At 30.1% G+C, this 13207-nt stretch overlaps 1 protein-coding gene across 1 annotated transcript; it reads left to right on the top strand.

Annotated features, from left to right (window-relative positions):
- Positions 1–3708: 3708 nt before the first annotated feature.
- On the top strand, positions 3709–11132 carry LOC114278020 (3-hydroxyisobutyryl-CoA hydrolase 1). Its single transcript, XM_028219984.2, has 14 exons — positions 3709–3790; positions 4910–4990; positions 5666–5734; positions 5945–6008; positions 6623–6702; positions 6828–6911; positions 7026–7110; positions 7456–7541; positions 8307–8437; positions 8549–8609; positions 8740–8838; positions 8937–9038; positions 9223–9264; positions 10870–11132. Exons 1-14 carry the CDS (start codon positions 3758–3760, stop codon positions 11005–11007), a joined length of 1155 nt encoding a protein of 384 aa, XP_028075785.2. The 5' UTR covers positions 3709–3757; the 3' UTR covers positions 11008–11132.
- Positions 11133–13207: the final 2075 nt, after the last annotated feature.

Genomic DNA, 13207 nt, shown 5'->3' with positions numbered 1-13207 from the left:
CTTTTTTGGATGCTTGGAACAGAAATGTGTGCACGTTGTTGAATGCTTTAATGGTTGATAACATATTTTGGTGTTGATAGATTATATTGTTTTATACAGGGTACAGGTTGTAATATAAATGAATACAGGTTGTTTACAATTTTTTTTTTTTTTCAAAAAAAAAACAAAAAATTATTTGGCCACCAAATGTTTTGGTAGCCAAATAGGTAATCAAAAGTTTTGGCTACTAATAATTTAGTAGCAAAAACATAACCCAAAATGTTTTTGCCACCAAATAATTAGTAGCTAAAAGATTTGAGAATGAGAGAAAGAAACTATTGGCCACCAAATGTTTTGGTAGCCAAATAGGTAATCAAAAGTTTTGGCTACTAATAATTTAGTAGCAAAAACATAACCCAAAACGTTTTTGCCACCAAATAATTAGTAGCTAAAAGATTTGAGAATGAGAGAAAAAAACAATTGGCGACTAATACTTTAGTGGCGGAAACATAACTTTTGCCGACTAAACTAAGATTAGTAGCCAAATGTGTACTTTTGGCGACCAATTATTTAGTAGCTAAAAGTGATACCTTTCCCGACCACAACAAGTTAGTAGCCAAAAAGCCTCATTCGGCGACTAATACTTTAGTGGCGGAAACATACCTTTTGGCGACTAAACTAAGATTAGTAGCCAAATGTGTACACTTTCGGCGACCAAACAAATTTTAGTCGCCAATACTATCGCCGACAGGGTAAAGGCGACGAACTTAGCGACAAAAAATTTTGGTCGCTAAACACCTTCGGCGACTAAATAAGTGACTTTTGGCGACCAATATTTTGGTAGCCAAAAGTGACATTTCTTGTAGTGTGCCCCGAGATATAATATGGTGGGTGTTAGAAAAGAAAAGGGAGACAAAAGGCTACGTTGACGTGATTAGGGACATGTATGAAGGAGTGATGACCACTATTAGATCGCCAACTGGAGAGACAAATGAATTTCCAATCACTGTAGGGTTACACTAAGGATCTACCTTAAATCCTTATCTTTTTGCTTTAGTTATGGACGAGTTCACGATAAATATTCAGGATGACGTGCCATGATGTATGCTTTTTGCAGACGATATTTTGTTAGTGAATGAGACTAGAGAATGAGTTAACACAAAGTTGGAGATTTGGAGAAAAGCTATTGAATATAAAGGATTCCGGATAAGCAGAACTAAAACAGAGTACATGGAGTGTAAATTTAGTAACAGTAACAAAGAAAGCAGAGGAGAAGTGAAAATTGAGAATCAAGAACTGCCTAAGAATGAACATTTTCGTTATTTAGGGTCGATTATCACAACAGCGAGAGAGATTGATGCAAATGTGGTCCATAGGATTAAGGCAAGATGGTGTAAGTGGAGAAGTGCGTCTGAGGTATTGTGCGATAAACGAATACCCACTAGACTGAAAAGTAAATTTTATAGAACGGCTATTAAACCAGCTATGTTGTATGGGACGGAGTGTTGGTCAACCAAGAAACAACATGTAGATAAGATGAGTGTGGCTGAAATGAGAATGCTAAGGTGGATGTGTGGTAAGACTAGACAAGACAAGATTAACAATGAGTGTATTCGGGAATGGGTAGGAGTAGCACCGATAGAAGATAAGTTGAGAGAGAATCGTTTGAGATGGTTTGGTCATATTCAACGGAGACCAACAGAGACAGTAGTGAAGAGATGCGATACTGTAACGGTAGACGAAAATATTAGGGGACAGGGTAGGTCTAGATTAACGTTGACTAGTGATATAAATAGATGTATGAATCTACTTAATTTGAATAATGAAATGGCCTTTGATAGGGCCGCGTGGAGAAGAATGATTCATGTAGCCGACCCCATTTAATAGGACTTAAGGCTTGCTTTGGTTTGGTTTGGTTTGGTTTATTAATTTTTCAAGATTAATGTATCTAAACAAACTCTATATAGTATATTCTGTCACAAATGTTTAATTTAAAACAAAGAATTGCATAATTTTTAAATAATAGTACATGAATGTATCTACGTGGATTTGCTAAAAACAGCAGAACTCAATCTAAGAAATTAGGGTAAGGGTTATGTCTCTACCTAATTGGGATTTGTACTCTTGCTGTGGGGCTTTGCCCTTGGATCTTTGTTAAGAAAAAATAAAAATTATGATTGTTGAAGTCTTTTATTAATAAAAAAACTCAAAGCCATGTCCTTCAAACCTGCCAATTTAAGAAAGACATAGGGGTAGGGGCTATGTCTCAACCTAATTGGGATTTGTCTTCTTGCTGTGAAGCTTTCCCCTTTGATCTTTATTAATGTAAGAAAGAATAAAAATTATGGTTGTTGAAGTCTTTTATTATTTCAAAACTCAAAGCCATGTCCTTCAAACCTGCCTATTTAAGAATAAAAGGAAACATGCGTTCCATTTTTTTAAGGAAAAAATAAAATAAAATAAAATAAAAGAAACATGTTTTTTTTTTTAACGTTATCTTTGATTTATTAATTTGGAAAATGATTTGAAAAAAAAGAAAAAAGAAAATAGGTAAAATGTGAATGAATATAATTATATTTCACTTATAATTTATATATATTTTTCATTTTCATTTTTAAATTTCTATCGAAATTCATAAATCAATCACAACCTAAAGAAACAAAGACGAAAAACAATTAATTTGTGGTTGTTCAAGTATTTTACTAGTGTTATTTTAAGACTTATATTTACTTGAGTCCTCTAAAAGTCCCGATATGAAGAAATTTTTGTTTGTGGATATGATACATGTCATGTGGTACCTTCCATTATTGTAATTGACTTTGACAGTAGGGTCCACTACATTTCCCCAATATGGCGTTGGTGTTGTGCCATAAGGCACAATGGCCCCGTTTGGTAGAGCTGTGGGAAATTGATTATAATTTATAGTTTAACAGCTTATACCTTATAACTGTGAACATAAGTTGATTTCTGACTTATAAATTAAGCTTCTCCTCTCTCACTCAAAGAATAAGTTGATTTTTGACTTACAAAAAGCTATAAGCTATATTGTTAAACTGAACCAAACATATCAAAATAGTTTAAATTAAGCTAAAAGCTGAAATAAGCTAGAAATAAGCCCTACCAAACAGGGCCAATACCCTTGTTGTGAGATCTTGTGAACTCAATCTAAGAAATTAGGGTAGGGGTTATGTCTCTACCTATCATTTATAAAAATAATTAGGTTAATCGGCCATGTATAATCCCATGATCATATCATAATTATTTTTAAATAAAGTATCAAAATTATGCTAATCGTTTATTTATTTAAAAACAAATTGGATCCTTATATGAGGCTATAGATGTTTAATTAACTTTATTTTTTTTATGGATGATCTACTCGACGAACCCTAAATATAACAGTAATGCTAGAGACCCAAAATTTGGATCCCTAAGTCGATCTACAATGATATGGTAAGAGAGGTAGGCCCTGCACAGTTAAATATATGACAAATCAAAAATTGACATGTATCATGCTGTATCATTATAGGTCAAATTATAATTTTTTTTTTACGAGTCTTAAATATAAATAGTTTAAATTATCAAAATAGATTATGGACAGACCCGGTTCACATAGGGCTCTGGCACCAACCCAACATAAACAAAAATTGACTCGAGGTTGTTGGAGTCATTGTTTTATTAATGTTCAAAGCAGTATATAAGGAAGAAAAGATGTATAGATTTTCTCACATCCTCAAAAGACATTTCAAACTCCATAGGCCACCAAACATTAGTATTTCCCATGGCTCTATCATTCCAAAAGGAACTAAATCAGGTAATCTTTATTTTTTCTTTACAATCTTTGTTATTTCATTTCATTTTATTTTATTTTATTTGCTTTTTAAAATTTGGAAAGTTTTCCATCCATCCATTCATAATTTTTTTAGATAAAATATGATGTTTAAAATATGATTGGTCTCTAGTAGTTTTGAAAATTACATCCCATCTCTTGAAATTTCCAATTTCAGAACAAATGACTTATTTTATTAATTTATAATTCATCAAATCAATTAATAGTTTTTAATGATGTCAAAAATTTATTTCAATTAATAATTCAGATAATTTTATTATTCTATGGGTGAGCAGTTAGAAATTCTTATTTTTTCAGTTAATTCTATCTTAAATTTTTTTTTGACAAGGGACTATTTGTAATTTTTCAAATCATAGAGAACAATTTATATTTTAAACAAACCTCAAGAGGCGTATTTATAATTTGTTATTATTATTTTTTTAACAGATTTATAGTTCACAAAATTGTTTCTGACAATGATGGGCTTAGGAAGTGTATCTAATAATCCAAGCATCATTTTCATTAAACTTGAATATGTCAAAGAGTTTTGGATCAATGTAAAAGTTATTAATTTTGCGCTGGGAGTTTTTAAATTTTCATTACACTTTGGCCCTTAATTATGTGTCATCATCACTTTATTCTCTCAACTAAAAATTGCTATGTTTTGCCCTTAATCTTTTAATTTGTTTCAATCTCAATCTATTGTTAACATTTTGTTTTGAAAAGATGAGGGAAAAATGGAATAGAGCTGTACAGTTTTATGGCATATATGTTTATTCAAGAACTCGTTTATAGATATACATATCTTTCTCTTTGATCATAAAATAGACATGTGCATATATTTTTCATAAGAAATGAAAAAAAAAAAAAATATATATATATATATATTGACCCATATATAAATGAGTTTGGGAAAATGTAAACATGTATTTAAATTTTAAATATTTTGATGTTATAACAAATCAATAATTAATCTAATGATTTTAGGAAGAACGCGTGTACAGTTATGATAAAATATTAATTTTCTTCCATTGCATGTTAAGGTGTTGAGACTATCTTCTTTTCTTTTTTTTTTCTTTTTTTCTTACTATTATTTATCATCAGGTGCTTTTTGAAGAGAATGCAGGAGTGAGGAAAGTGATACTGAATAGACCCAAGAAATTAAATATCCTCAACTACGAAATGGTATGGTAGAAATGCGTACTTTTATACTTGAAATACTTGTTAACCACCACTAATATTAAAATTTGGTTGTACATCTTGAGACATGTAACATATAAATAAACTTTTCCTAACATTAGCTTAACAATAATAACAATAATTTGGATAAAAACCTCTAGTGATTAGGCCAAAAAATATGATTTGGTGAAAATATAATGAATTCCACAGTTTTGACATAATTATATTAATCAAATTTTTAGTATGGTTAAAACGATTAAAACTAATGACAATGGTAGGTACACACATAAATAATCAAAAACAAAGATAAATTTTAGTAGGAATTATTGATACGACGGACGAATTATTGATAAAAAAAATATTTAAGTATTACGTAAATTAAAAACTTTGAGAGATGTCAATATAATTATGTCAAAAGTATAGGATTGATTGTATTTTTTTTTAAATCTTAGGAAAGTGAGTATAATTTACCCTTTTTTTAATGGACAATTTACATACAAGGATTTACAAAATGAGTGGATTGGATCATCAGAGTAAGGCCAGATAGTTTTTCGAATTCTCTTTCTTTTAATATGTTTTGTTGAATTCCAGCATTTCATAAAATAAAAAATACAAAGATATATTGTTCTTATACAATATCAGTTATTCAAATCCAAAACACTTCAACTTTGTTGTGTACAGGTTTGCCAGATGTTAAAGAAGCTGGAAGCCTATGAGAATGATCCCACAGTGAAACTTGTGATTCTAAAGGTTAGAAAGATATGTCAACATATAAAACTTGAAGGATCATTCAAACTTGAAATCAATTAAAATTTACTTCATGTTTTGTACATGAAATAAATCAGTTAAAATTACTTATCATTATCTCTATGTTGTACATGAAATTTTATGAAAATATTAACTCACATCATTTCCTATCGACAACAAATTTTATTTGCTCCCTTCTTGTTATTAATGCAGGGAAATGGAAAAGCTTTTTGTGCTGGTGGTGATGTTACCGCTGTGATAACTTTTATCACTACTGGTAAAGCTACTAGTTTAGCCGTTTATGACATTTTCAATGTCGTAAAGATACTTATTAAGAAAATAAAATTCCTGACAACATATAGCCTTGTTTGGGAAGTGAAATTTTAGTTTTTTTAGGTTAAAATTTACGAAAAAATAAAATATGTTAAAATAATTAATAAAACAAAATATTACATTAAATTCATAATCATTTTACTTTTTCTCTCATCAAACTACAAAAAAAATAGTCAAAATCAAATATCATTTTACATCAAATATCACATCCAACTACCAAAAAAAAAATATCACTTTACTTTTTCTCTCATTTTAAATCAAATATCACATCCAACTATAAAAAAAATCAAATAATCTCTTTTAATATAAAAATTTTAACCTACTAAAATAATCAAAAACTAAAATAGCCTATTAAAATAACAACTTCTCAAACACCCACATACTTTCTAAAACTACGATTATCCGCATATATTATGCTAATCTGATTCTCTAAAATCACGAATGTACATTAGTTATATATTATGCTAATCTGATTCTCTTCCTTTTATTATATCATTGTATTTCCATATTTCGGGTTAATAAAATTTATTTTTTGCCACTCCACATTAAATGTTTTAGGACATTGGAGCTTTGGTGCAAGCTTTTATAGGAAGCAACTCGCTTTAGACTATTTACTCGGAACATACAAGAAGCCTTTGGTGAGATATTCCCCTTTAATGGTTTTTCTCCAAAATTTCTTCTTTTTTTGTTTTTGTTTTTGTTTTTTTTTTCCCCCTCATTTTTTTATTATCATTTTCGCCCTACCATATATGAATTATTGTAGGTTTCGTTGATAAATGGATTTGTAATGGGAGGAGGTGCCGGAATATCCATGCATGCAACATTTCGAATTGTTACTGAGAAAACTGTATAATTTTTGTACAATTTTCTTTATATACTAACTTTTTAATTGGTTACGTTTTTCACAATTATTTATAAAATGTTTACTAATAATACTTAATGGTCGTGTACAATTCTACAGGTATTTGCTATGCCAGAAACATCAATAGGACTTTTTCCTGATGTCGGTGCTTCCCATTTCCTATCGAGGCTTCCGGGATTTTTTGGTAAGAAACTTTATTATTATTATTATGATTCTTATTCTTATTCTTATTCTTATTCTTATTCTTATTATTATTTATTTTGCATTATTCATTTTTGACAACATAATATAAATACTGAAATCACATCAGAATATGAAATAGAGCATGTGTTTGAACCTTACCATCTATCTAGCAATTGAAAATACTTGCACGTTATAAAGGAGAGTCTGGTTACACATGAAGAGATATGTTGAGAATATAATACAAATAATGAAATTATTCCTCTAACAACTTAATATTAGAATATATGTTCGATTCATTTAGTTTTAGGCCAATTAAACTAATTCTTGTCAAATTTTTTGTGCATAGGCGAATATCTAGGGCTGACCGGAGCTCGATTAGATGGAATTGAGATGCTTACATGTGGCCTTGCAACTCATTTTGTCAATTCAAAGGTAATTACAATAAATCATGTTATTTCATAACTTCGAATGTTTAAGAAGTTTTGTGTGATCAGATTGAACTAAAATCAAGAAGCATCATGCATAAGCTTATGAAAAAATTAATAACCAAAATCCATCATGATAGTGAATAAGTAGAGGACAAGGCTTTGCAAAAATGTATTTCATTAATAGGATAAATTATATTGGCAGTCCCGTATTTTATTAATTGTGTCATTTTAATTTTAAAATTTGTATCAATTTAAGCCAATTGATAACATCGATTAGGATTTTTGAAAAATTGTGTTTGAGTTGTTTGCGGTTAGCTCAATGAGTTAAACAAGTTTTTAATTTAGTTTATAAAAGCATAAGATACATTGCTTATGTGCACATTTTTAAATCCAAAATATTAACAGTCGTAATTAATTGAATGAAATTGAGATAAAATTATAAATTCATGATTAAAATAGAGTCAAATACAATTACAAGAACCAAAACGATACAAAGATAAAAATATATGGACTATCGATTCAATTTTCCCGAAAATTAATAACTAAAATCCATCTTGATAGTGAACAAGTAGAACACAAGGCTTCGCAAAAATTCCAAATATCATCACCAATTTTATTCAACTATTCACATTTTAAAACTACAAATATAAAGTATATATATATATATATATATATATTTGGTCTAATTCCCATTAAACATTTTGGAAATTCCAAGATTGCTACTCTCCTTTGCATAGCATTATATCACTTGCTTTAAATTATCTTTTAGGATCTTGATTCGTTGGAAATTGCACTCAATGCGGCGGGTTATTCGGATACATTGGACATCATGACCATTTCAAAGATTATCAACAAATTTGTACAAAAAGTACATATAAAACAAGATAGCTCGTATAGAAGGTAACGATTTCTTGGTTATTCCATCGTTTAAGATGTTGTTACATGGTTCTATATCATTGATTTTATGCATGGAATCAAATATATTTGACATTAAATACATTGGTTAAATAGATTGGAAATTATCAACAAATGCTTCTCAAGAGAAACAGTAGAGGAAATATTATCATCATTGGTAAGCTTGTCAATAACTAGCATATTTTTTTATTTACTCATTTGCAAAAAATATATAAATTTGTTTGGTAATATATATATGGTTTCACGTATCAAAGTAATCCCCTAATACCTAAATTTGTTTGGCTCAGGAAAAATTAGTTGTAAACAAAGAAGAGACGTGGATTATTGAGGCAATAAACTCTATGAAGTCAGCCTCTCCTACAAGCCTTAAAATTTTTCTGAGATCGGTAACAATTGTTACAAACACTTTATTACAACTTCGGAAAATCTAAAGAGTTCTTTTTAGGGTTTGAAATGAACAAACGCTGTGTTTTGCCATTCATAGATCCGAGAAGGTCGAACCCAGAAGCTTAAACAGTGTCTTGTTCGTGAGTTTAATGTTTTGTGCCACATAATGCGAAGGACAATTCATGATGATTTCTTTGAGGTTGTGCACTCGCCTTTCTCTTTGATGTTTGTGTTAGCAACCTTTGTTCGTTAATCTTCATCAATAGAAGTCTTTTTTCGGGTTTTTTTTTTTTTTTTCAAAAAAATTAAAAAAACTACTTTTATTGGTTTTAGAATCTTTTTCCTTATGTTGATTAACACTGGGAAAGATTTTTTGAATGCAGGGTTCGAGAGCAATGTTTTTTGACAAGGATAAACGACCACAGGTATATAAGATAGTTTTTCTTTTTTTTTCCGGATTTAATTTCTCTTAAATTGTCATATCAACTTAGAAGAATGTTTGAGCTTAATAGGCCTATTTTGAAACCAATTTTAGTGATACAAACCGTTTTCTATTTTTGACTTATTGAATAGAATATTCATATAAAATATTAAAATGATTAGATATCAGTAGTTATATATTTGAATCACATTAGTTTTAAGAAAATAGATGACAAATAATTTTAAGAATAATCCTTTATTGTTTCTAATACAAATTTGATTCAAATATATGTCTACTAATATTCAATCATTTTGGTTTTTTGCATGAATATTTTATTTAATAAATCTTAAAAAGTAAAAAATTTGAATTATCAAAATAAAACTTATATTGAATTTCATGAATCTCCCAAATTCTCCCATATTTATATGTAAATATATGAAAATAAGTCTAACCCTTCTCCACAGGCACGCAAGTATAGTTTTTTCACCAACACAAATTCCCACAATTATTTTCTCTTTGATTTTCTTCTTTTGATTATTACAAGTCCAAATTTTCATTTTAAAAGTGGGCTTTGTTTACAAGATGACATTGAAAAGACAAGAAGTGCAAAAACATATGTGGTTTAAATTTTTAGGATTTACCTTCCAAAAAATTATTTTTTTTATTTTTTATTGAATATTTTTTTGTTTTTATTGAATTTTTTAATATTTTAAGTAATTTTTTTTTAATTTCTAAATACAACTAATATAAATATACTTAAAAAGTATAATATTTGTAAAAAAGATCGTAAAAAATTCACTAAATACCAAAAATAAAAAATACTAGAATTTAGTATATATATATATATATATATATGTATTTTGTATTCTTATATATTTTTTGAAATTTTTACTTTTAAAATACATCTAAGTAAGGTGCATATAAAAAAATAATTTTTTTTAATTTTCTAAAAAAATATTCACTAAAACTAAAAAATTTAAAAATTAAAAAACTCAAACCAAACGCACTGAATACAACTTTATATTTTATACTAGTCTCTTCTGGTGGTGTAGGCTGGTTTGGGAATAGAGTTGTATTTTAAATTTGTGAGTTTTGGAATTATGATTTGAGTGTATAAAATTTGTTTGGTTAATGAGTTTTGAAACAGGTGTTGAATTAAGTGGGGAATTTTGATGTGACATACGATATTTGATATAAAAACTTACAAGTCATAACTAAACACATAACTCAAAATTATATTCAAAGTTCATAAAAATTTTAAAAAATTATGAAATTTTTTTAATTTAAAATATAAAAAATAACAGGTGGCATTTGTATAAAAAAAAATAAAAAATTCACTGTTCTAATTAATCGGCCGGACGTTCGGGAGGACGACCAGTTAGCCCAAATTTTTCCGTCTTGAAGAGAGTTTTCAAAAATGAGTGTGAAATTAATTTTTAAAAACTATAAATAAACGCCACACTCAAATATAATGATAAAATTAAGTTTAAAGAGATCCACCAAATAGCACCTAAGTTTTTCACTTAATTTGTCCATATTCATGGTCCACAAGTATTTCCTTTAACTTCCTTTACATGTCCTTGAGCTATTAATTTTTAATTTCAAACAGTGGAAGCCATCGAAGCTAGAGCAAGTGAGTGAAGAAATGGTCAATCAGTGTTCCAATAACATTGATGATGATGACTGGGTGAAATTACAAATTCCTACAAGATCCATGCCAACCTTCACTGTGCAATCAAAAATCTAGCATCAATAGTGGAAGATAGTGAAATAAATTAAGTGATTGGTTTTATGATTGTAAGAAAAACAAAATCTAAACTATTCAGTGTAAAAATATTTGTCAGTTGTTTGACTCTGTATCTAAGTACACATCTATCTGCCAAAAAAAAAAGGCAAATTAAATGGTCTTTATAATTTATACAATGTGTCAATTTAGTTTATACTGTTTTATTTTGTTCGATTTTATCTCTTAATTTAACAAATTGTGACATATTGGTCCAATAAATAATATCCGTTAAATTTAGTAAACGGAAACTTAAATAATGTGTCAATTTGGTCCCTATCAAAATCAAGCAAATTAAAACAATAGGGATCAAATTGACATATCATGCAAACTACAATGACCAAATCGACACATCATTTGAGCATGTGATGACTTTTCGTCCATCAAACCTAACGACTATTGTTTATTGGACCAATATGACATAATCTATTAAACTAATGGGTAAAATCGAGCAAATCAAAACAATAGGGACCAAATGGACATATCATGTAAAGTGCATGGATCATTTGCATAGTTTATCAAAAAATAAAAATAATTAAAAATTTTAAATAATAATACAAATTGCTTTCAATGTCTATTATGATTATGATATTAAAATATTCTTAATTCTTACGTTGAAGTGAAAAAAAAAATTAGAGTACAATCCATTTTACCCTTTTGTGGTTTAAGGCAAAAGTATTTTTATCTTCTTATGATTCAAGTATAGGCAATAAACCTCCATATAATTGTGAACCAAAATGCAAACGTTACTTTTCGGTCCAATTTTACAGAATGTGTAATATACTCTGCATTTTTGAGAGTGGACATTCTTTTTAGAAATTATTAAAGTTAAATTACAATTGAAAAGATTTTTATACCCCCATCTTCAACCCCTAAAATCCTAACTCTACGGTTATGTTTGTTTAGGCGAATTAAATTAGATTAGATTAGTATTCCTATGACTAATAGTCTTAGGACTACGAATTTTTTGAGTTGTGTCTCTTATACTATATTTAGATTGAGTTAGGATTATAAGGAGATATTAATAAAATATTATTCAATCCGATGTTTGTTTAAATAGATTGGAATAGATAAGACATGGGACATTCAATATATATATTGACCATAATAGCTCTATTATGATCATTTGATAAGTCAGTCCAAACTTTGACTTAGTGTCCCAATTTATATCACATCCTTTATGTGGATTGCATAGTCCATCATATGTAGAATACCATATCCAGATGAATTGTTAGTCTGTACTTCAATTTTTTAACCAAATATCATATTAATAATTTTATTGGACTATTAATCCAATCTCAAGCACATACCCGCCCAAACAAACATGGCCTACAAGTCATACCATCCCCAACACTTCCAGCCATTCCATCTACCTCCTCAAGCCCCATTTATGTCCCATGTTTCTTTCCCAGCCATATCTGCCTCTTCCGGTGTACATTCCGACCACCACTATCACTGCCTCTTCCTTCCTTGAGCATCATTGTGTAGATACCCCATTTTTGACCGACCTTGAGACTCAGACGTCACCAGTTGAGCGCTTGGTGATATTGCATATTGTGCTCATTCAGAAGTTTCAGAGTCTCGGCTGCGAGCCTTGCCTCCGGACTTCCGGACCCTTTCATGCTTTGCCTCGGTTTGCGAACCAAGCTCGGTTTTCTCTGTTTTCTCTTCGCGAAGGGAGGGAGAGGTCTTGTAGATCATCTCTCAGTGGCCGTAGGCTACGTTTTGTGGTCGTAGGCCATTTTGCCCGTTTGGAGTCCGGTTTTCGGTTTTTCGGAGCCGTTGGCCGTGTGCCTCGGTTCGGGACCGTTTAATCACCTCCATTTGCTTTGGTTTTTGGCATACGTCTCATTTGCTACCTTTTGAGGGACACTGTGGTCCGAGAGACCCACTTCGTGGTCGAACACCACTCCCGGTGCCTAACAGCCCATTTTCGGGGCCCCGAGCTGCGCGTTTCGGCCCCCGAACCTTCATTCTACATCGGTTTTGGTTCTTTTTTGGCAGGGACCTCTGTTTCATTGGTAAGAAGGCCGTAGAAGGGTGGGAGGCCAGTAATTGTTCTGTCAGCCAACTTTATCCCTTCATCGCCCCCCGTCGCCCGTTTTTCCTCACTTCAAAGCCAATGTTGAACACCCTTGGGCCATTTTCTTGAACCCTAAACCAC

This window comes from Camellia sinensis, chromosome 4, assembly GCF_055761805.1.
Source record: "Camellia sinensis isolate YWXY chromosome 4, ASM5576180v1, whole genome shotgun sequence".
NCBI lineage: Eukaryota > Viridiplantae > Streptophyta > Magnoliopsida > Ericales > Theaceae > Camellia > Camellia sinensis.
The sequence above is the reverse complement of the archived record's forward strand: the minus strand, read 5'-3'. Positions and strand labels throughout refer to the sequence as shown.